Below are 22,561 nucleotides of genomic sequence, written 5' to 3'. Positions count from 1 at the left end.
ATCCTTACATGCCATTAACCTGTAATCATACTTCTTCCATCAGTCTCGTACCTGATAATGTTTCAGCAAGAGAATTAAACTTTTCTTTCACTGCGCAATATATTAATCTTTTGAAGCACCGAACATAAACTTTGGAAAATATATATAGATACCTGTATGAATGAAAGAGTTCTGGAGAGGTGTGCTTATGTCTTGATTTGCTAAACGTCTCTGGGGATCAGCAATGCAGCGTGCAAAATCCCCTACCTCAAAGGTTCTCTGGTTCTGACCTTTCCACCAGTAATTTTCAGAACTGTAAAATTAATACTTAAATTTACATGCAGCACAAGCAATAAAAGTAAACAGTGCTAGTACTGTATAGATACATTTTGGACTCTTACTTTCTGGAACACTTTATTTATGGAAGAATGTGACTGAAATTCTAATCCTAATTCTGCCTCCAATAATTCTTTACACTTTTATGAAAAAGTGTTAAATATACTGTAATGAGACAAGTTAATTACAATAACAATAAAAACCTATAAACATGATTTAAGAAAATAAAAGCGCTTTATCAATTTAAGCATACTGGAAAATCTAAAATCAGAAAATTAAATTATAATATGGAAAAATAAATGCATTTGCTTACCTATTACTGCTTATCTATCATTGGCTGCAGGGGAATGAGATTCAGCTCTTTATGCCTCGCCTCCTAACCATTTATACCTGGCCCAATAATTACTTCTCTCCACATTAACATTTTCAGCATATTTCTTTTCAAAGTTGTGGATGGAAGTGACTTCAACTACTTCTTCCTTCAATGAATTCCACTTGCCGACAACCCGTACTGGGAACAAAAACTTCCTTATAGCTTTTCTAACCCTTGTCCTACCTCTTTTTCATTTAAATAGCCTTCCTTCATCCACTTTGGCTATTCCTGCTCAAGATCTTGTATATAGTTATCATATCTCCTTCAATTCGTCTCTCTAAAGATGTGAGGCCAAGTTCTCTCAATTTATCCTCATAGCTGAGGTCTCTCAATTCTAGTACTAATTAGTTGCAAACCTCTGAACTTTCTCAAGTTTCTGTTTATGCTTCACAAGGTGTGGATTCCATGCTGCAGCTGCACACCCAAGTAATAGTCTCATAGGCAGTGTTTAGGGACTTGAAAGCCTCTTTATTTAGATTCTTAAACAACATTCTTATGTTTGTTAACTTCTCATATGCTGCTGATGTTATCCTGTTCACATGATCATCTGTTGTTAGTGTTGGGATTATGTCTACTACCAGGTCTTTTTTCTCTTGTTGTTTCTTGTATTTGCCTTTCCTTGTATTTGCAGTTGCAAAATTGCCATTTAGGCAACTGCTGCTTCGAGAGCTACTCTTGCTAGACTAAGGTGTTCACAGCATTATGATCGGTTGGGTGCCCCAGAGTTAGCCCCTATGGTGTTTAGGGACCCAGAATTGGATGTGTTGGTGATCTACATGTGGACTAAGTCTATGCCCCCTCTTTCCTCTCCTGTGGGAAAAAAAGTGGGGGCATGGCCTTAGTCATTAACAGCCTATACGATCATATAGGTCTGGCGTAGCATCCCAGTGCCTGGGCTTCATGTTGGGTTACTATTCTCCTGCAGGGCCAGAAAATCCCCAATGAGTTCAAGGATCCCATGTATATCACTCACTGCTTCTACTGCTCCCTTTTAAGGAGTTGTATTTGTGTATCTATAAATACACACATACTGCACAAGTGTATTTATAAATACACTTTCATTTTTGCATCTATTCTCTAGACAAATTATTTGCAAACATTTTGACACCAAATTTAAAGCTATAAACAACAAATAACCGAGAAAAATTATTAAAAAAAAAAAAACTTATCGAGTGGTTCGCGAGTGGTGCAGGAAGCTCGAAAAGGTTACCTTCAGGAACCCGCAGAGGCCAGACCACCAAGGTGCTAAGATTCCTTTAGGGTAACAAACACTATTCACACATAATAAAGCAGCATTATAAAGTGATTGAATTTTGGCTGTTCATAGGACAGAGCGATCATTTGCGAACAATTTGGGATATGGATCGTGGATGATGATATAGCCACCTCCTGACGTGCGGCCTCCGCAATAGCTTGGATGAGCAATCCTCACTTAAACATATATATGCTCCATTGAACAATTTGTACTCAATACAATTTGTTCAGACCAAGGAATGCATTAGAACGAGGGTCGTTAGTGAGGATTTACTGTATTTCTCAAATTCCAGAAAATGGACTAAAACTTGTTGGGTTAGACTCCCATGGACATAAAAACCTCAATAATAAATTCAAACAGTTATACAAATAACTAATGGCCAATAATGGCCAATATCAAAAAAGAACCTTTGTTTTACCATCATAAATGTTTAAGTACACAGTCAATATGAAGGGAATTACAAAGATATTGCATTAAAACTGATGGAAAAGTACAAATGCTTCAAAATAAAAAATAAAAAATAAAGAACATAGGAAAATCTTTACTGTAGACATCTAAACTAGAACAAGAAGTGTTCAGCCTCACCTGCCATCAATAACTACAATAAGATCATCCACTTCCACCTTCAATCTGCCTTCTTCATCCCAAGGCTGCATAGCTTTCATAACATGAGGCATAATGGCTGCAACATGTTCATATATCTGGGAGAAAGTTGGCCGTTCATTGGGATCATGCGACCAGCACTGAAAAAAAAAGCATGCCAGTTCATTAATAGTTTTGCAGATCTGAAAATTACTCACATTACCCCCCTACTGAATCACATCAGCGTGAGGAGTCCTGAATGGCCGACTGAGGACCAGAACCAGAACTTGCTGCTTCACAGAAGCACAGGGAGCAGGGAAGTGTTATGATCACCCTCACCAAAGCAAGCACCCAAAAAGTAAATAACTCTACAAAAGATTCACTCAGTAATTAGATTGAACCCCCTAGTTGCAGCTGGTCACCAACAGGAGCTTGAGGATCCAACATCCTCAGACCCTCAGTCAGGCGCTGAAAGGCCACAAACCTTTTGATAAAATATAGTCAATAAAAACAGAGCCTCAAGAATGGGAACCCAGACTCGAGGAACAAAAACAGAGGAGGAAAGAAACCCCAACACCTCTCTTGGAAGATAAAGATGGTTCAGGAGGACCATGAACTGAACAGAGATGAAAAAGCCCAAGACAACAGGCGAAACAGTACTGAGGAAGAAGTGACACCGTACACCAATAAGGGCAGCTCCATCAAAGCTGAGTGACAAGAGGTGACAGCATGAGACAGATGATGACAAAAATCGGGTCAGAAGAGCCAGATACCAAGGCTGAGCCAGCCACCACCTGAAGGAAACACAAAATATCAAAGAAAATGGAAGGTCACTTTGTCAATGGTCTACTCTATGGAAATGGGAAGGAAACAAGATAAACCATCCATGAGAATGTGGGTCCCTCTATGACAAACACCCTGTAAGTGATATGTGAGGGAAATCAAGCCATGAGAAGCTAGAAGTCGAGCATAATGAGAAGTTCAGCAGTAAATCAGGAGGAAGGAGGTGACCCCTTCCCCCCATCACAGTTCAGCAAAGGAATCACCAGGGAAGCAGTCAGATTGAAGCCAAAGAAAGAAGCCTGAAGAAGCGGAACATCCTGAAAAGCCTGCCAAACATCCGCAAACTCATGTACCGTAATGTGTAGTACTTGAGGAAGCAGACCTGATCAAAGACCCTGGGAAGTATGGTTTTGGAACTGCAAAACTGACCTAACCAAAAACTGAATCCTCCAGAACATAACACAACCATGGACACTGAATGGGACCCCAGAAGCAAACCTGGGAAGAAGCAGCCAAGAAAAAAAGTTCAAAAGTAAAGGAAGATAAGGAAAACCCCCCAACAGAGTGGATCAAATCCCTCTATAGAGGGAAGCAGAGGTCTAACAGGCTGAAAGGAATCCAAGAACCCACCTCAGGCTCCTTCCAGTCTTGGAAGCTCAATATGAAGACCCCAGGGAAGAGCCGAGTTCAGTGCCTGATATCAAGACAGAGGGAAAGGCACCACCACACTCAAAGGATTCAAGTCAAATATCACTCCCCCCCCCCCATCCCCCCTACCCCCAGAAACAGAAGGCCACGGATCCCTGGTGACAAGCAATAGTTCAACTATATTTGACATCAAAGTGAACAAATAAGGCCATACGGTGCCCAGTTAATGTATCTAATTAGAGGCAGAAATTTCAGTAAGGAACACTATATGTACAGTATTCACATACAAGCAAGGAGAGATGACTGTGGCAACCTCCCATGGTTAGTCTAGTGGGCGACTGCTGTGTTCAGAGTTTAGTTTAGCAATCGGTGTTGCCAAATATTAGTTGAAGGAAGATTGAGTGTATTGATGTGCCTCTCAGTCTTTTCAAGGAGCGTCACCTTGGTAGTTGTTTGATCTCTGATCACAATGATGTTCTCACCCTAATGAAGGAAGCCAAAATGTTTTGAAAAGGTCCTTGTTGTCCCCAGTACTCCTAGATAGTAACCAGCAGCCTCGTGCTTTCACAATATCCTAAACATGCTAGCGATGACTTAAAAGAAACTACTAAGAGGGGGGCTAGCCCAAAATCCCATTTCCCATATTCTTGTTTTTTTCTTTAACCATTTTACCTTTCAGTATATTTAAAAAAAATTATATAAAATTTTGTTGTTTATATGTACAATTTGGGTAAGAAAATCAGACTTGCCAATACTGAAAAATAATCAGAGAACTAGAATTCTTGGTGAAACGTTCCCAATTAGTCCATACTAGCAAGGTTACACTGTACTTACACTGTTAAACAGATAACCCCAAGCCCACCCATGAGCGACTACCCATCCACCAGCTTAACCACATATGGACATTGCCCTTGCACAGCCAAACTTAACAGCTCGATCATACCCATAGACACACCCCTCCCCAAATGGGTACACCTACCCCCAAGCCCACTATAACACACACTAGCCAACCCACCCAAACACACCAGCTGACTGATTCATTAGCACACCCCTGCAGAAAGCTTATCAGAAATCTCCTGATTGCAGCCCAGATCTTACCTAATGACGAAGGTGCAGGAATTTGAGAGTATGTTAGTGATGTCCCATTAACGTCATTCAGTAGGACATAATTGGTAGAAAAGACAAAAAATTTGCAGACAAAAGAGAGTTGTTCCTGTTGGGCAGCCAAATCATTCCATGGATGAGTCAGTGTCCTTGAAGCAGCAATCTGTTGAGGAGGTATGCCAATTGCAGGAGGATGCAGAGCTAAAGAAGCATAGAAATGACAGAATATGAGGGTTTTTGTGATGCCAGCATTTTGAGTGAAAGCCAAATAACATGAAAACAAAATAATAAGCGCAGGTGAATTTGGAGAAAAGAATTGTTTGCCAAGATGTAATAATTGAGGAGCTAACTAAAAACTAAAAAAAAAAAAAAATGGCACTGAAAGGTACCTACTGTAGCTACAATAAAAGTTCAGAAGAAAGAACTTATTAATGGGAAGTGAAGCAAGGAAAATATTGCAATAGGGAGAATGAACGAGAAAATAAAATCAGTACATGAGCTGGAAGATTATAAATCTAGAATGAAATGCAGCTATACACAAATAACCGAAGACAAAAGGGCAATAGACCAGATGATGATGGCGGTTTGGGAAATCAATATGAATGTTGATATCAGAGATACGGTGAGGAAGTCAACAGAGAATAGTCACAGACTGCAAAAAAATCACATGAAAGAATCAGAAATAATTTTCTGTAGCCAAGAAAAAACATAATATCATGGATATAGAAACAAATAAGAAGAAAAGATAATCACTGAAATTATGAGGAATGTTTACGGAATAAGCAGAATGGAAAATTAAACCGACTACTTGAGAATTACAAAAATACTGAATGACAATAAAAAAATGCCATCCTTAGAAAATAAAAGACGTGCTTTTTTAAAGGAAATAAAGCCAGAGAAGTATTGAGAAATGTAAACAATAAGAATGAACCTTTCTAAAGAAGGTAAGATATGGAAAAATACTTTAGGAAGACTAAAGCACTAAACAATAACAGAAATTTGGACGAGAGAAATGCTCATTTTTTATATATACATATCAAGTGAAAAGGGCCAAAGCAGCTAATGAACTGGAACTGACAGAGAATGGCCAGAGGCCAGTATGAGCCAGCGTTGCTCCATCTGAATGTTGCAAAATAAGAATTAACACGTTACAGTATTATACACAAATATTGATGAAATAAGCAACAAGGTACTAGAATTAACCCTTGAAGTTCAGTTATCATACTTTGATTCGCCAAGTAATGCAGTTATCGCACATTGATTTAAACTATTACTGTCTGGGATTCACAGCAATGATGCTAATATGGATATAATAGCTGTATATGAATGCAGTGGTGTTTACAGTACAGTACTTTAACCCATGAAAATATCCTGCCATCATTTCATGATTATTTTACTATGCCAATGCTGTAATCATGGCATAAAATTCCCTTATAATTACGTATGTATACTGATTATTATGTAATTACAGACAGTCTGGGCAACTCTATCGAGGCAGTTGTCTAGCTATGGTAATATATATATTTGCATTGTTACATTTTTACATATGTAAATATGTATTTACATATTTTCCTCAGGAGTTGCTTGTTTTGGAGTGCTTTTGCCTTTGGTGGGGGGTTTTCTCAACGTTTGTGGGATTTTTTATCCCCATGCTCCCTTTTGCCTATTTAAGTAGGACAGATTCTGGTCCTAGTCCCCGACAGACATGCGTGAGTCTAGAGGCATGTTGTGTTTCTCCAGAGCTTGGTCACTGCCAAGTTGCAGCATCAGGGAGCTACTGAGGGGGCTCTCCCAGAAAATATATAGTACAGGAGTTAGAAACAAATACAGTATAGGCAAAATTCAACAAAAGTCACATGCAATAGAATTTTCAAATGGGCCAGCTAATTTTGGTTCAAATTAGTCCATACTACTGAGCATGCATTACACTTTATTTATTTGTAATCATGAAAATAACATAACATTAAAAAAAATAACAATCAATGGAATTCTAACATCTATTGGCATTTCTTTTGGTTATAGACATAACTGTTTCTCAAATGCAGTATAATATCCAAGTAGAGTACTGTTCTTATTATGGAGAAAGTACAGTACTATTTTTCACTCACCTGCAAAAGAAGGTCATACATATCACTGGGACAGGCTGGTGGGCAGGAAAGACGTTCCCCTTCTTGATCAATTTTCTTTAAAATTTGCTGGCCATTTAACCCAACCCAAGGTTCTTCTCCAAATGTAAACGTTTCCCACATCGTCACTCCATACATCCACACATCTGGGCGACACAAAACATTATGATTTGAATTTGTGAAAAAGACTTTCTCAGCTAATTTATGCTGCCACTCATGAAGGTATGGTGATCCTCTGCACATTGTCAGAATCATGGTGAAGTCTGGCAAAAATATATAGAATACCGATGCTACAAAATCATAAATATATATATTAGATAATACAGTGCCTTTGCAGTAACAAATAAGGGTACTGATTGGGAGTTACTTGGCTAGTATAACAGACACTTAGAAGGGTCTTGGGACAAACAGGTTCTCAAGCTCAGAACAGGTTCCAATGAGACGTACATCAAAGGAAATCCAAACTACCAACACTAACTATAAAAAATCTGCCTTATGTCAACCCCCCTAAAAGGTGGTACCAAATATAAACTGACCTATAGAGTCCTATAAAGATATGGGTAAGAAATCGGTGAACTTCAATGGCAGGCAGAGCAGCATAAATTTGTTCATAAATAAGCCTCACATGGGAGCCATCTCACCTACAGCAAATACTGGCAAAGGGGCTCTTCTATATTAGAATGATGAGCACATTAGCTCCACTCATAATCCAAAAAACCCTGCATGATGACACATGAGACAACTGTGGGTTTCTGTTTTCATATTTTCGTCTTTATCATAGTGCACTAACTGGAACTTACCTTCATTACTCATCATATTTTCTGTGACCTACTGAAAGACTATTAATATCAGACTAGAGGATTGCCGTGTCCTCTATGTTGTCTACCCACATGAAAATCCTAGCGTCAACATTTTCAAAATGGTCATACAGTATATATATTTAAAAAACAATCATTCCCTAAAACTCCTTAAAAGTTGTTATAGTAAACTATTTTAAAGCTTTGTATTACATAAAAGATTAATTAATAAACATAGTAATGTATACAAATATCCTTAAATTATTGAATGAAAATGCAGATCCAATGAAGTTCTATTTCTCACAAGAATTATGCCTATCACTTCTAATAACTGTACTATCAAATTTATCTATTGGCCATTATTAAAAACAAATAACAGATTAGGGTATTTGATTTTTAATATCAGGATTTAACCTTTAATAGAAACTTTAAAGTTTATTAAACAGCCTATTAAAGTTTAAAAACTTTAATAGGCTGTTGAAGGAAGTGCCTTAACTTATTAACAACCCAAACGGCTTTGCTATAGAAACTTTTTTTAATAATGTTCAGTGAATAAAAAGTCATGACACTAACCTGATGCATGTGAAAACTGCTTAGATTTGAGAGATTCTGGAGCACACCAAGGGAATGGTACTTTCTTCTGTTCAGTCATCACATAGCAGTCCTCTTGTTGCGGTAATGCCCGCATAAGACCAAAGTCACCAATCTTTAGCTAACGAAATTTAACAAGAGTAGTAGTAATAAATAATAATAATAATAATAATAATAATAATAATAATAATAATAATAATAATAATAATAATAATAATAATAATGATCACCAAACCACACACTACAAATTGAAGAGACGACGACACAATCAACTTGACAATGGCCCAGGACGGACCAAAGCGTCGCCATCTCTCTAATTCTAGTGTGCGGTTTGGTCAACATTTTCAGCCACGATATTGTGAATCTTCATCTAATAATAATAATAATAATAATAATTAGTAATAATAATAGTAATAATAATAATTTATTTATAAACAAGAGGCTATTTTATTTATAAACAACAGGTTACATTGGTTACTTAGTAGAGAGAGTAATTATATATTTTATAAAGCCACCAATACAGTACTTCTTCTAATAAATTTGTATAGACCTAAATGAAATAATCATACCAGCTTCTAGCGATGGTAATAATTCTTAAACTATGTGAAACTGATGTTTACAGTTCAGTAGTTACAACAAATTTACTCCGAGTTTTTATTTATAGAGAATAGGTAAACGGGAAATCTAGAAGTAAATAAAAAGGTCCAGCATTATGAAAAAAAAGTGTATCAAGATCACCAAGAGATGAGGCTAAACCAACCTGTACAAACTCAAGTTTAAGACTGGTTTTAGTAATATATATACTGCAATTGTAAAAGCAAAATAAAAACATCACAATATTTATAAAAGCACTGGAAATCGTATGTGTAAAAGAATTTTTTACTACATGTGTTCTTGCTGTGGCTGAAGCAGCTTGAGGAATTGAGAGAGATGGGATTGCTCTTTATATCACAGATTAAATATGAGGCATGCATGCAAATATCAGAAAAGTCAAGGTACTGTACCAGTAATAAGAATACTACATACTGTATTGTAAGGGATTATTACAACAAAACTGTTTATTAGCCAACCTGTGTAAGGAATGTGCTGTGACTCAAGATCTTGTGCCTCTGAGGACCATGATAAGTATATAAAAAAAATGCAATGAAATGCTTCTTTATAGTGGATCTCTTGGGGCTCCCTGTTGCTTACCACCTAGTTAACTCCACCCATTTCAAATCATATTAGGCTCTTGTGAGTCTTTAAAAGCTTACCAGAGACCAAAGGTCAAAACCTCACAGAGGTGTAATAAGCAGAAGATTCAAGATCATTCTAACCAAGGAAAAAGCCACAGGTAACAGCAAGGTAAATAAAAAAAATCAGAAAACAAGTAACCCAATGAACAAATCCACAAGGGCCATGATGAGGGTTTGAACCTACCTACGGGATGATCCCAGACGCGCCTTAGTTGATTATCCCACAACGTGTCATAATATATAGTCAAGCTGTTCTCCCACTAGTAGCAACTGACCACCACTAGGTGGCAGCACTGTAAGCTACCAGTTCAGATGAACCTCCCAGCTATTCTTCAGCTGCCGAATCGCAAAAACCCAACATCAATGCAAAAAGGAAAGGAGGGTCCAGGGTGCCAAAGTAACCACAAGAAAAAGACCTTAATTGCATTCAGTGCTGGTTTTATGGGAGGGATCTATTGGTGGCAGGAAGCTGGTGGGTAAGCACAAGAATGAGAGGCAGTGATGCTACATCATTGCTGGATTTGGAATTTACCAGAAATGAAGAAGATATTTGACATTCAGTACCAACCTCCACTCAAGATTTAGAAGAGATTAGAGAAAGGGAAATAGTGGAAAAACTTTATTTCAAGAAAGAACACTATAGGGAACATAGCAAGTTCTTTAATGAATTTAATTGGAAAGATTTATTGTTAGGAAAGGAAATAAATTAGATGAATTCTACATTTTCATATACAGTAATTTAGGGACCGAGAGGGGTCAAAACAAACCTAAGGACCCTTACTGGGCTCTCCCTTCAATCCCAGCTGCTTGTCAAAAAGGCTCTGGGACAGACCGAGTCCATGCCCAATGTCTGGGGGAAAAACAGCGGATTCCAAAGGAGAAGGTCTAGAGTAAGAAGGCAGTTGGAAAGAAAACTGAACCCTCAGCAGGACCAGTTGGCTGAAGTGCCTCTGCACCAGAGTAAGAAGGACCCACCACCGGAGAAGGCCAATCCACACACCAAGCTAAGACCTGCCCTGACTCTGAAACCCTCAGATGTTTTGGGGCCAGAAGTAGGATGGGGAGGAGGGGAAGTAGGGCACACCTAAAGGAAAAAGGGGAGACATGGAGAAAACCAAGGTGGAATTCAAAAACACTCCAATTCTGGGTCCCTAAAAACTAGATGGACCAATTACAAGGCATTCAAATGGGCATAAAGCCATGAATGCTAAAAGGTGGGGCAAAGCAACAGTTGGCTTTGAATCATGCACTGGTTGATGCTCATGCTAGAAACCAGTAATGCCATGTCAAATTGCTAGAGCTTTCATTACCTGTTAGATGTTGGTAGTATGAGAAATCAATTACAAATTAGTCAACTTGAAAATTATCCCTCAAAATATGACATCATATGTCATATGAAATATGACATAAAATGTGTAGAATTTTCTTTTGTACAGTGGTACCTCGGTTTAAGAGTTTAATCCGTTCTTGGAGACAGCTCATATTCCAAAAACTTGTAATCCGAAGCTAATTTCCCCATAAGAAACAATGGGAAATGAATTAATCCGTTCTTGACTACCCAAAAACCTCACTTCAAACTAAATTTTATACCTAATTCATCTAAATAAACCTACAAAACTATGTTCAACTTATTACTTACCCTTGCTGATGACGGCTGTTGGTGTATGGAAGATGGTGAGGAGGAGGGAGGAGGAGAGGTGTTACTGTTTGGAAGGAGAGTCCCCTTCTACTATAACATCAGGCAGTGAGGACTTCACTGGTGTGCACTCTCTGGCACATTTTGCCTGCATTCCACTAGGACTTGCTTGTCTTACTAAGAATCTGTCTAAAGACCACTTGTCTTTCCCTACATTTTAACACTTGTCTATAGTAAGACATCACATTGTCATTTAAAAGGTCAATGCAACGGCCTGCTACAGCTTTATCTGGGCGAGTTTTTTCAACAAAACTTTGCAGTTTTTCCCATACTTCACACATTTTCTTAATCAAGAAGGGACATCCTCTACTGCCTCTACTCACAGCTACTTTCTTAGATTGAACCTTAGCAATGGCTTTCTTGAGACCCATGGCGAGATATATAATAACTTTTATGTTCAAATGGCCAAAAAAATGACAAACTGTAAATCCTTGTGAAGAATTCAGGCGGGATAGTCACTGGGCGCGAGACACTGGTAAACTGAGGTGCAATCGCCGTGCTACCACGCGCTAGTCGGCATGTATGTGTATCAACAGACTCGTGTTCCGGGGCAACCCTCGCCTTCCGAGGCAAATTTTCCAAGCAAATCCTGCTCGTATTCCGAAAAACTCGTATACAGGGACACTCGTATTCCAAGGTACCACTGTATTTTGTACAATATCAGTAAGTAATGGTTTATGACACAAAGATTCTCTTTACACACACCAGGATATCAACATAATTTTAGATGTACAGTTAGGGGATTAACAGTTAAAGTCCTACATATCAAAACGGTACAAAAATTAAACAGACCACAATGTCACCACTTTCATGTGAGTGAATTGATTATGCAGTACAGTATACATGTACTTATATATTTATTAGAAATAAATATATAAACTGGCTCACCTTGTCTACAGATGTCATGAGTACATTTCTGGCAGCGAGATCACGATGAATGAACCGTCGACTCTCTAAATACTTCATACCATTAGCGATTTGTACTGCGTACTCACATAAAGCTGCAAAAAATAAAGTATTGAATGTAGTGAAATGCCAGTTTCTGGTTGTACCTTGGAGTTCCCTACCACACAGTGATAGCTCCACACGTAAGTCACATCATCCCCCAGAGTCCTTAATAGCCTAACAGAGACCAGAGCCAGAACCTGGCCCTCTCACAAGAGGCACAGGGAACAGGGGGATTCTTTACTATCACCCTCACTAAAGGAATCATCCAAACAATAAGAGAAGCACAACAAACAATTGCAAAGTTCACAGAGAAAAGAAACATCAAACAACTCCGCAAGTGATCCACAAATTAATTACCGGTAAATACAAAAAAAAAAGTACTGTACCTATACTTACATGTAACAGATACATGACAAAGTTGTTTATGAAGGTGATCCAACAAGGACCCGAGGGGAGCTAGTTCAGTTACCATCATCAAAGGATTGCCAAGTACAATCCCAAACAACCTGTTGACAAAACACATACAGTATTTAAATTAATAAATTCGTTGAGATATTAAAAGTGACAGCCCATCAATAATGACAAACAAACTAGATGGCCGCCTACATTCCAAATATGATGAAAAAAAGAAAAATAATACAATCAAATAACAAAGAATTCATTACAGTATTTCAATATCTGTGCTTGTATGAAGGGAATATTTTTCAGTAAAATTTTTCAACATTTCTGAGAATTTATTAATATAGAAAATTTGTTATTTGTTGTAAAATAAATCAAACTTTATTGAAAACAATATTGAACTTGCAACAATGCATCAAGACAACTCGCATCACAATTTTGGTAAATAATACAAAGTACTAGTAGTACATCTGCCAGCAGTAAGGGCTGCAATACTAGTGACACCTAACTTGTTCAGTATATACAATACAGTACATCAAGTTCGTCTAGCCAGACATTCACATATAGCAGGAATAGTGGATTACCCTGTACTTAAATAGAGCAGCATCATTTATCTGACTATCCTCCTGACCCTTCTTCTGAACCTCAATCTTCTAATTATTCCATCTATTTGTTTGTGAGTCCAACCCCAGGCACCTTCAGGAGAGGCTTATGTACAATAGTTTAGTAGTCAGCCACTATGTTGCTGTGGCATGATCACTGCACCTAGTCCCATGCCCCAGTTGTGCTTTTGTGTTTACCCACAGCAAAGTCCTCCCCTCTCACTATTTTATATTAGTAAATATATATTGCATCCTGCCACTAGTTCATCAGGAAATGCAGGAAATCTGCTGTTCAGGGCTTCAACAAGTGGTGAAGTCAAGAGAAAACATGTTCTCAAAAATGAAAAAGTCCACAAAACGTGAACTTTTAACAAAAAGTTCAGCTTATAAAGGAAGATGAATCTGGAATGTCGTCTGTACCAAATACAAAGTCTTCAAATACCTCATACTATCAGTTATGGAGATGAAACTGATGAGAATAACAGACGATGCAATATTCCCAAGCGAATACCTGGTATAGAAGCAAGGAAAGGACAGGGAAGGAAAAGTCCACTGATACAACAACATTAGAGCTTTGAGGCAACAGATTCAGGTGTTATCCAACTACCTTAGTAGGACTATACACAAGGTATGGCAACAGTGGGGAATATGAAGATAGTTGTTGGGGTTATTTACAGCCCTCGCACTAAATACAGGAAGGCCAAGAAAGAGAGAGATATGTAATTGTGATATCAATGTACATATCTGAAGATATCAGAAAGGCAGCCAAAGGAACAAGGGAAGCAAAAGCAAGAGTTATAGCACTCTGGGATTTTAATCACATAGAAATAGACTGGTTAACAAAGTACACTTAAGTGGGTGACAAAACACTGCAAAATTAGTGGACACACCAAACAAACAAACAATGTGTGCCAATACATCAAGAAGCTGACAAGAAAAAGAGAGGGAGACCCACAGGATACAGTATACCTGGTGTTTACCCAAAATGAGGAAGAGGACGACTTGTAATACAAAGGAAAGAAGGGAGGGAGGGAGGGAGGGAGTAAGAAGAGGAAGGGAGGAGAAGGAAAGATGGTGGCAGAAAGGAAGCCAAGGAGGAGAAAAAGGATAATATTGGTTTTTGCCTTTACTGTACTTACTTTACTATATTAGGATGTGAAAGTTGGTGCATGGCTTGAACCTCCTGGATAAAGTCATCAAGAGCCCCAGGCACATTGATTACATCCTGTTTCAATATTTTTACTGCTACCTGGAACACAGTAACACACACTAAGTTAAAAGTACATAAGTAATGAAAATGGGTAAATAAATTCACAAATGAGCTGATTTCATTATTTAGACACTTATGTTACCTTGGTGACCAGTTAATGGATTCCATAAGATATGTACTCCATTATATCAGGAGTCCCAATTTATAATCTTCATGCAGAGAAGTGTGTTTAAACTCACTTCCCCATTAAGCCTCCATTAATTCTGATCATCATCATTGTTGAAATATTTCCACTGTAGCCCTTAAAGTGCTGTCTCATCAGTATATATTCATCAATTTTATACTGTTAATGTGTATGATGATTACACTTGGTGTAAATGTTTGAATACCAGCATTGCCCATATATGGTTCAAATACTATACAGTACTGTAGCTCCCAGAAGTCACCATAGGTGACAAAATATTTTGGAATCAAATGAACTCCAGCTCCTGGTCTCCCATCATCCTATGATGAACATAGCAATTACCTAAACCAACATAAAGAACTTCACTGTATATATAACTTAGAATATTTTTTGCGTGTCCTCTCCAAGGCGTAAAGCCTGGATAGGTCGAAATGGAGGAGAAGCTGTTACCCTATGCAGCAAGTCTTCCCTCTCCACCTTGCTGAAATTGTCCAAAAGAAAGACAAACGCCAATACACTTGGTTCCAGCCCCGTCGCAGGAGCTGCCAGTACGAAGTTGAAGTCAACAATGAACTCTCTAAGGAGTTCCAGCTCCGGATTTTTATTCGAGGTCGATTCCTGAAGCTCGTCCCAAAAGTGGGTATGGCCACGAGGCAGCAGAGGTTTGAGATCAGGGTTTTCCTTCCCCTAAAAGAGCTGCCTTTCCAGGACGTTGAGTCCCATCTACCCGGAGCAGTTGGTTGTAAGGTGCCAGAGACACGAGCTCATGCATGAGGACGAGAATCTGAAGGGCCGCCCCTAGTTCTACTCCTGCAACAAACTGGTAGACATGCCGAGGGCCCTGCAGAACCTCCCGGGGAAGGACTGCGAGTCCTCCGGGGACTACCACACACAACTCAAATATTATAATGATAATATATTATAAAGATAAAATAGTAATTAATATTGTAATAATATATAACAATAATTATAATAATATATAACAATAATTATATTATAATAATATATAATAGCTTCAGTAGCTGGCAGTCAAAACTGACCTTACCTAGCCAATGTACTATACAGTAACATTAGTGTTGTGTTAGTTTGGTAATGTAAATTTTGAAGAATTATTTATTTAAAGATATACATTACTGTGCAGCACCGTATGCATCATCAGTCAAGAAGACAAACAGCACAAGGCAAGCTGAAATTTCAGTTTTAAATTACAGTACTGTACTGGTATACAGGGTATTTTTTTAATATAGTGTGTGTGTAGAAATTCAAATTATGTTTCTTGTGGTACAAAAAATTGCAAATATGTTCACTTTTGGACTTCCCCTGTAAAAATTCTGCTTATCCACAGGTCTGGCTTATCCGACAGGGGGATGGAGGGGGGTCCTTCCCATATAATTCGGATAAGTGAGCTCATACAGTATATAAAATTTGGGTATACAGAAATATAATAGGAGTAAAATGGGCTTGATACATCCTATTTCATAAAGCGAATTATGTAAATAATAAATACCATAATGGTATGTAAAGTTTCAAGTTCCCAAAAACTGAAGTTGAAAAACTCACATCTTTCACTTTGCCACTGGAAGTCGTCCATTCACCAATACGGACAACACCAAAACTTCCATCGCCTATTTTGCGTCCTTGAGCAAGATCCTGTCCAAAAATATGTACAATACGTGCTTGTTATTAATACTGCATATAAAATATATTCCTAAGAGCATTTTGAGAATAAAATAAGCTGATATTTAATAAAAATTACAGTTCAGTGATTCGGAGATGGATTGCTTACAGTATAAAGCTAAAATCATGGAAAAATGCTAACAGTAAAATGAATATACCCAAAAATACTTATCTAAATTATTATTCTTATCTATTATTAACTATTCTTAAAATTGCCACTTGTATAACAAATAATGTAAATTGCCTCTTGCATAAAAAATAATTTAATTAGAATTATTATTTTTATGCACTATTCTTAATACATACTACAATAATAATATTCTCTTGCACTACACCACCACTTCACTTGTCACTAAACATCTGCCATACATTATGAACGCTGCCGAGTGTTCTCTGGGACCTCAATCAAGCTTGCCCTGCTGGTCACCTCACCTAAACTTGACTGACCTTCCCCCATAAATCACACCAAGAAATACATTCCAAAATTTATAGACATTTTGCATTATCTGAATAATAAATCTCACTATGTACTCAAGTTCTGGTAATTCTTCCCTAAACTCTACAGATCTCTAAAATACGAAAACAAATCGCCAAAAGGATCACTAATCCAGTAACTTTTTAACTCGCCAAACCATGAATATCAAGACGTCAAAATATCCCATGGTAGCTCCTAAGCCATCTAATGAAGACAAGTGAGGACTTAACAATGTTAACTGTTCACCACTGCTAAGCCATCACTGTAACGATCAAAATGTGATGAATAGTAATGAAAAGAAGAGAGAGGTAGAAGCTTGAAAGGTGGAAAGGGATGAATGGTATAGAAGACTATAGGCTTAAAGGATGAGAGGTAAAGGAGTAAGAGGAAGCAGATGAGAGCCCCATGTACCAGAGGGAGTTTTCTATTACAGTATGTGTACTTTAAAACTTCCCTGATCGTGTTGCACAGCTTATGGATAAATAGCAAAACATTGCTGGTTGTGACACGTAGCTCAAGAGTTAACACATGTCGGCTCCCACCCTCTCTCACTAGATTGTTTTTCTCCCAGCCCCTTCATACAAGGTAGGCCATTTATACCCATTATCTTAAGAGCACATTCCTACTTTACCATTAAAATTCCCTATGTCAATTATTCTTATGGTCTTTGATATTGCACTGGTCTCATTCTCTAAATGATAGCATGATAGTAATTTACCCAGGCTACAGATTTTAAGTAAATTCTGCCCTTTGTGGATAAACATTTCAAAAATTCAACCCACAGCACAATTCTCCTACCACTTTATAGCAGGGAATGCAAGTCTAAAATTGCACAAAGCATAAGATTTTTCACTAATTTAAAAAATACCTACAGCAATGTCATTGGATAACCAAGTTTAACATATGTACCATTTAAATAAATTATTAAAACTTGAGCTAGGACAATTTCTCACCTTTTCCTGAATTAAGCATGTCAGACTTGATATTTGTGATTCATCAGCTGCAGTGAAAGATTTATTTTTATTCAAAGTGGAACTACCAGATGGCAAAATTTTTGACACTAGGTTTCTTCTCCATGTTGCTGATCTTTTTTTCTTGACAGTTTCCAGTAAACGCCTAGCAGCAGGCTTCCCAAGACCAATGCGTTCCAAATCTTCATTGTGAACATAGTCAAAGTGATTTAATCTTGTAACCTTCAAAGAGAAAAATAAGTTATAATAAAAATTCATTTAAAATTAGCATTAACATAATAAGAATCAGCAGTCCTGTACAATATAAGTCAATTTCATTAAAATTTTATTCTTAAAATAAATACTGAAACTGACAGATAATACCTGATTAAAGAGTAATACAATACAGTGCAAACTGTACATGTGAAAAAGGTAACAACATTCTGCCTAAACTTCTAATTTCCCAGAAGAATTAAGGATATAACCACTACGGCACGGCATTGTCTTGTATCAATATACCACCATCGTATTTATATGAAAGAGCTTAGGATTATCCTACCTGAAGATCATCACGTATTCTTGTAAAAAATTGAGAGAGCTGTACTTCCACAAGTATACCTCGTATAACCTCAAGCTCTTCCTCGCCGACATCACCCATCACATGTGTTTACTCTGGAAAGAGATGAATATCTTTTAGCATCAATCATATACTAAAACGTATCAATTGGATTTTTGTATCATCTGGAAAAGATGACACTAAGCTATGACTTGTATCTTTGTCTATATCTGATGTGAGAACAAGGAAAATCAGTGGAGCAAGGACTGTGCTCTCTTCCTTCTTCCCATTTTCTCTCTCTCTCTCCCTCCTTAACTTTCTCTCTCTCTCTCTCTCCCTCGCTTTCTCTCCCCCTTCATCCCTCCCTACCTCTTTCTCTGATCTCCCTCCCTCTCTTTCCCAACCTCTCTCTCTCACTCTGTAATACTATATTCTCTTTCCCTCCCTACCACTTTCTCTCCCTACCTCTCTACATTTCTCCAGCTCATTGTAACTTTCTCTCTTTTTCCCTCCTTACCATTCTCTCTCCCTCCCACTCTTTCTACCATTCTCTCTCTCCCTCCTTTCCTCTCTAAATTTCTCCCTATGTAACTTTCTCTCTCCCCTGCCCTTCCTCTGTACCTTTTTCTCCCTCCCCTTGCCTACAATTTTCCCACTCTTCATAAATTTTTCTCTTTTTGTTTTTACCTTTCTACATCTTCCTCCCTCTGCCATTACCTTTCTCTCTCCCTCCCTAACTATCTTTCTCTCCATCCCTCCCTACCTCTTTTTCTCTCTCTCTTGCTCCCTCCCTACCTTTCTCTCCCTCTCTCTCTCTCTCCCTACCTTCTCTCCCTACCTTCCCTCCCTACCTTCCCTCCCTACATCTCACCCTCCCAACCTTTCTCTCTTTCCCCTCCCTCCTCTCCTCACCTTCCACCTCATCCAAATTTACCAACAAATGAGAGAATACTGTTTAATTGTTTATTTAAAAAATTGGTTCACAAATGATGGTACTGTACATAAAACAAAAAATATGACATACAGTAAAGAGCAACAAAGATCCCAAGGTACTGACATCAGAGACAAAACCTCTAAAATTCTCTGGAAGTATCAAAAAGTGATGAAAGATATATACAGAACAGTTTGAGGTCTTGTGATAAAGGAGGCATGAATTTTTGTTAAAGAACTTGCAGTACCATACATCAATAAAGGCAAGGACTACATCACAGGGATTGTAACAGTACGAAACCAGAAAACTAAGATACCAGTCATATACAACCTCCAAGTAAATAATAGGAAAACACTTCAGGAATGAGAACAGCAATGTAACTATTGGTATAATCATAAAACGTGTGTGGTAGATGTGGCTATTAGAATAAGAGTAAAGCTCTAGTCATGGGTGAATTAATCAACTCATTACTTTGGAAAACTGAACTAATCAAAACCACAAAGAGAGATTTTGTAGTGCAACATCAAGGAGATTATTAGGGTTCAGAAAAGGTGCTCCTCCTTCAGTGTTGGACATTACCTTTGCCCAGAATGAGGCAGATAAAGAGAGGATAGATTTCCAAATAACAGTAGGTGCCAGTGACCATTTCGAACTAACAATTGAGTTTAAAGAGTTCAAAACCAAATAGAAAATATATTGTATCAAAGGAGAAATTATACAAGAATACAAGGATACAATAGGAAATGGAATTAAGGGCTAAATAAGTACAGAATATGATGGAATATATGAAACAGAAATGCTTAAAGGCAGAAGGGAGGTACAATTATGAACAAGAGGATAGTTCTGGCACAGACTATGACTAAATAGGAAATTCAAGAAAGCTAAAGCCATGAGCTGTGCATTATAGATTGATGCTCTTAAATACTTCTATTCAGCTTTAGTAGGCTCATTTCAATATATACTATCTGAAATAATTCAAAGCCAATGTTTTAACTATCTCAAAAAGGAATTACAAATCATAATAATGCCCACCAAAATGCTATGGGTGTTAGTGGCTTTGCAAGAATGTAAATGTAAATGAGAATGTTATGGCCTCCAACATTAAGGTCTAATCAATGATTCCTTCACAACCACATTTACATGACATATATGTGGCTCTTCTTATATGATAATATTATGATAGTTGGAACAGGTTTATAGATTTTACTTAGATCTACAAAGTTTTGTTGAAGTTTTTAGGGTATTATATTTTTCAGGCTGCTTATTGGCAATCCAAGGTCACCAGCTTCTTCGAGGGCATATTCTTTAGCTAATTTCTCAGTTCTGTCATGCATTTGGTGTCAAACATGAGATGGAATCCACCGCGACATGGTGTAGTGGTCTAGACCGTGTGCTTGGAAGTACCCAGTGTGTGGGGGTTCGAATCATCCTCATTTTCTCCTACTGATTTTATTAATAATAATAAATTATAATTTATTATTATGCATTTTAAATTTGGAAAAAAAAATATATCTCCTCTGTATTGTAAGGCAATTGTAACTACATCACCGAGTCAGGTACACTATGTTTGCTTCTCACTACATGCACGGCCCTATCGTGAATTTTGGGGGGTTTTAACAAGTTAATTGAGAAGGTTGTGGAGGCCAAAACCATCGGTAGTTTCAAAGCATTATATGACAGAGTGCTAGGAAGAGGCGACACCACAAGTGAAGCTCTCATCATGTAACTACACTAAGGTAATTACATGCTGGACTTTGTTACCATGTTATCATACAGTATTTAGAAAAAACGTATAACAGACTTGCCTTATTCGATGAATAAAGACATAAAATTACTAATAATGGGAGAAATCTTGAGCTTAGTAAATGAAGCCTCTTCAATGTTAATGGGAATCATTCATGTTGACTAAACACATAACTGATACAGCAGTATCAAAATCATATCCTTACATGACAGCTCATTCATACTTCAGGGTCTCGTCAAGAACTGTAACCTTTTTCACCCTACTGACAAATTCAAAGGCGATATCCAGCACCGCACTCATTAGCTTACATATATATGGGGCCGTCTATGTAAATTTGTCAGCTCCCGTGCCGGGTAAGTCCACTACGGGCTCACCATAGCCCGTGCTACTTGCCCCGCTCCTGTGCCAGTTAAGTTACGGGCTCACCATAGCCCGTGATACTCGGAACTTGTTCCGAGTAGCTGAATCTATAACAACATGTAAAGTTAACGTCGCCTCAAGCCCCCCATCCCCCTAGTACTCTGGGGTCACCCTCGAACCTCACCACTCCCAGTTTCCGCTCCCACTGTCAGGAGCCTCAGCGCTTCTCAACTCTCATATGACTCCCCACCTTTACTACAGATGGAAATTCATACCTTTACTTTACCCCTTAGAAGCTAAAGGATTTTTAGGTCAATGGTACGTTGTGAGTGCGTGAGGCAGGAGGTTGAGGAGAGACCTTGAGGGCAGGAGACACACCACTGAGGGACTCACCCACACACTCACCTCACTGATGTAAACAAACTTTTCCCCAGACACAACGTTGCCAATCTAAAAAAAAAGTCACTTGGTTATCTGTAATGTTATATGATTTCTGAGTTATAGTAGATTATCGGTAATTTACAACTGAACATTAACTAATAATTAAAGAAAATATAGCTGCATGTAATCCGGTAATAACGAGTAACTTTCCGCTGTTATATTTCTAGTGTACGCAACAAAGCCCAATAAAAAAACGGTAAGTGGGCATAGAACATGAAATATATTATATACTGCAAACCAAGATGCCCTTGTTATTTGGCTGACAAACCCTTATGCTTTATCCACGAAATACGATTCACTAAAACTAATTTGAATGCAGGTGACAAAGCGAATGAATGAAATGTTCTCGGATTCGTGTAATCCTTTACACCACCGTCCACGGGATGGGTATGGGGTGCATAATAAAGAAATGTTCTCGGACTCGTCTGAACCCTGAATTCCGCTTTAAAAATAACGCTCGAGTCATATTTCCGATACACATCGTATTTTATTTATTTATTTATTTATTTATTTATTTATTTATTTATTTATTTATTTATTTATTTATTTATTTATTTATTTATTTATTTATTTATTTAT

At 37.8% G+C, this 22,561-nt stretch overlaps 1 protein-coding gene across 1 annotated transcript in view; it reads right to left on the bottom strand.

The window, feature by feature from the left end:
* Ack (activated Cdc42 kinase) overlaps window positions 1–21,968 on the bottom strand; it is a 39,542-nt gene extending 17,574 nt beyond the window's left edge. Inside the window, 11 exon segments of the mRNA XM_045750405.2 lie at window positions 153–292; window positions 2,529–2,686; window positions 7,169–7,332; window positions 8,557–8,695; window positions 12,394–12,506; window positions 12,850–12,959; window positions 14,594–14,703; window positions 16,409–16,498; window positions 17,954–18,193; window positions 18,510–18,622; window positions 21,817–21,968. Of these exon segments, the coding sequence (XP_045606361.1) occupies window positions 153–292; window positions 2,529–2,686; window positions 7,169–7,332; window positions 8,557–8,695; window positions 12,394–12,506; window positions 12,850–12,959; window positions 14,594–14,703; window positions 16,409–16,498; window positions 17,954–18,193; window positions 18,510–18,608 (1,363 nt within the window). The 5' untranslated portion in view covers window positions 18,609–18,622; window positions 21,817–21,968.
* Between the last annotated feature and the right edge of the window lie 593 nt (window positions 21,969–22,561).

This window comes from Procambarus clarkii, chromosome 49, assembly GCF_040958095.1.
Source record: "Procambarus clarkii isolate CNS0578487 chromosome 49, FALCON_Pclarkii_2.0, whole genome shotgun sequence".
In the NCBI taxonomy this organism is placed as follows: Eukaryota; Metazoa; Arthropoda; class Malacostraca; order Decapoda; family Cambaridae; genus Procambarus; species Procambarus clarkii.
The sequence above is the reverse complement of the archived record's forward strand: the minus strand, read 5'-3'. Positions and strand labels throughout refer to the sequence as shown.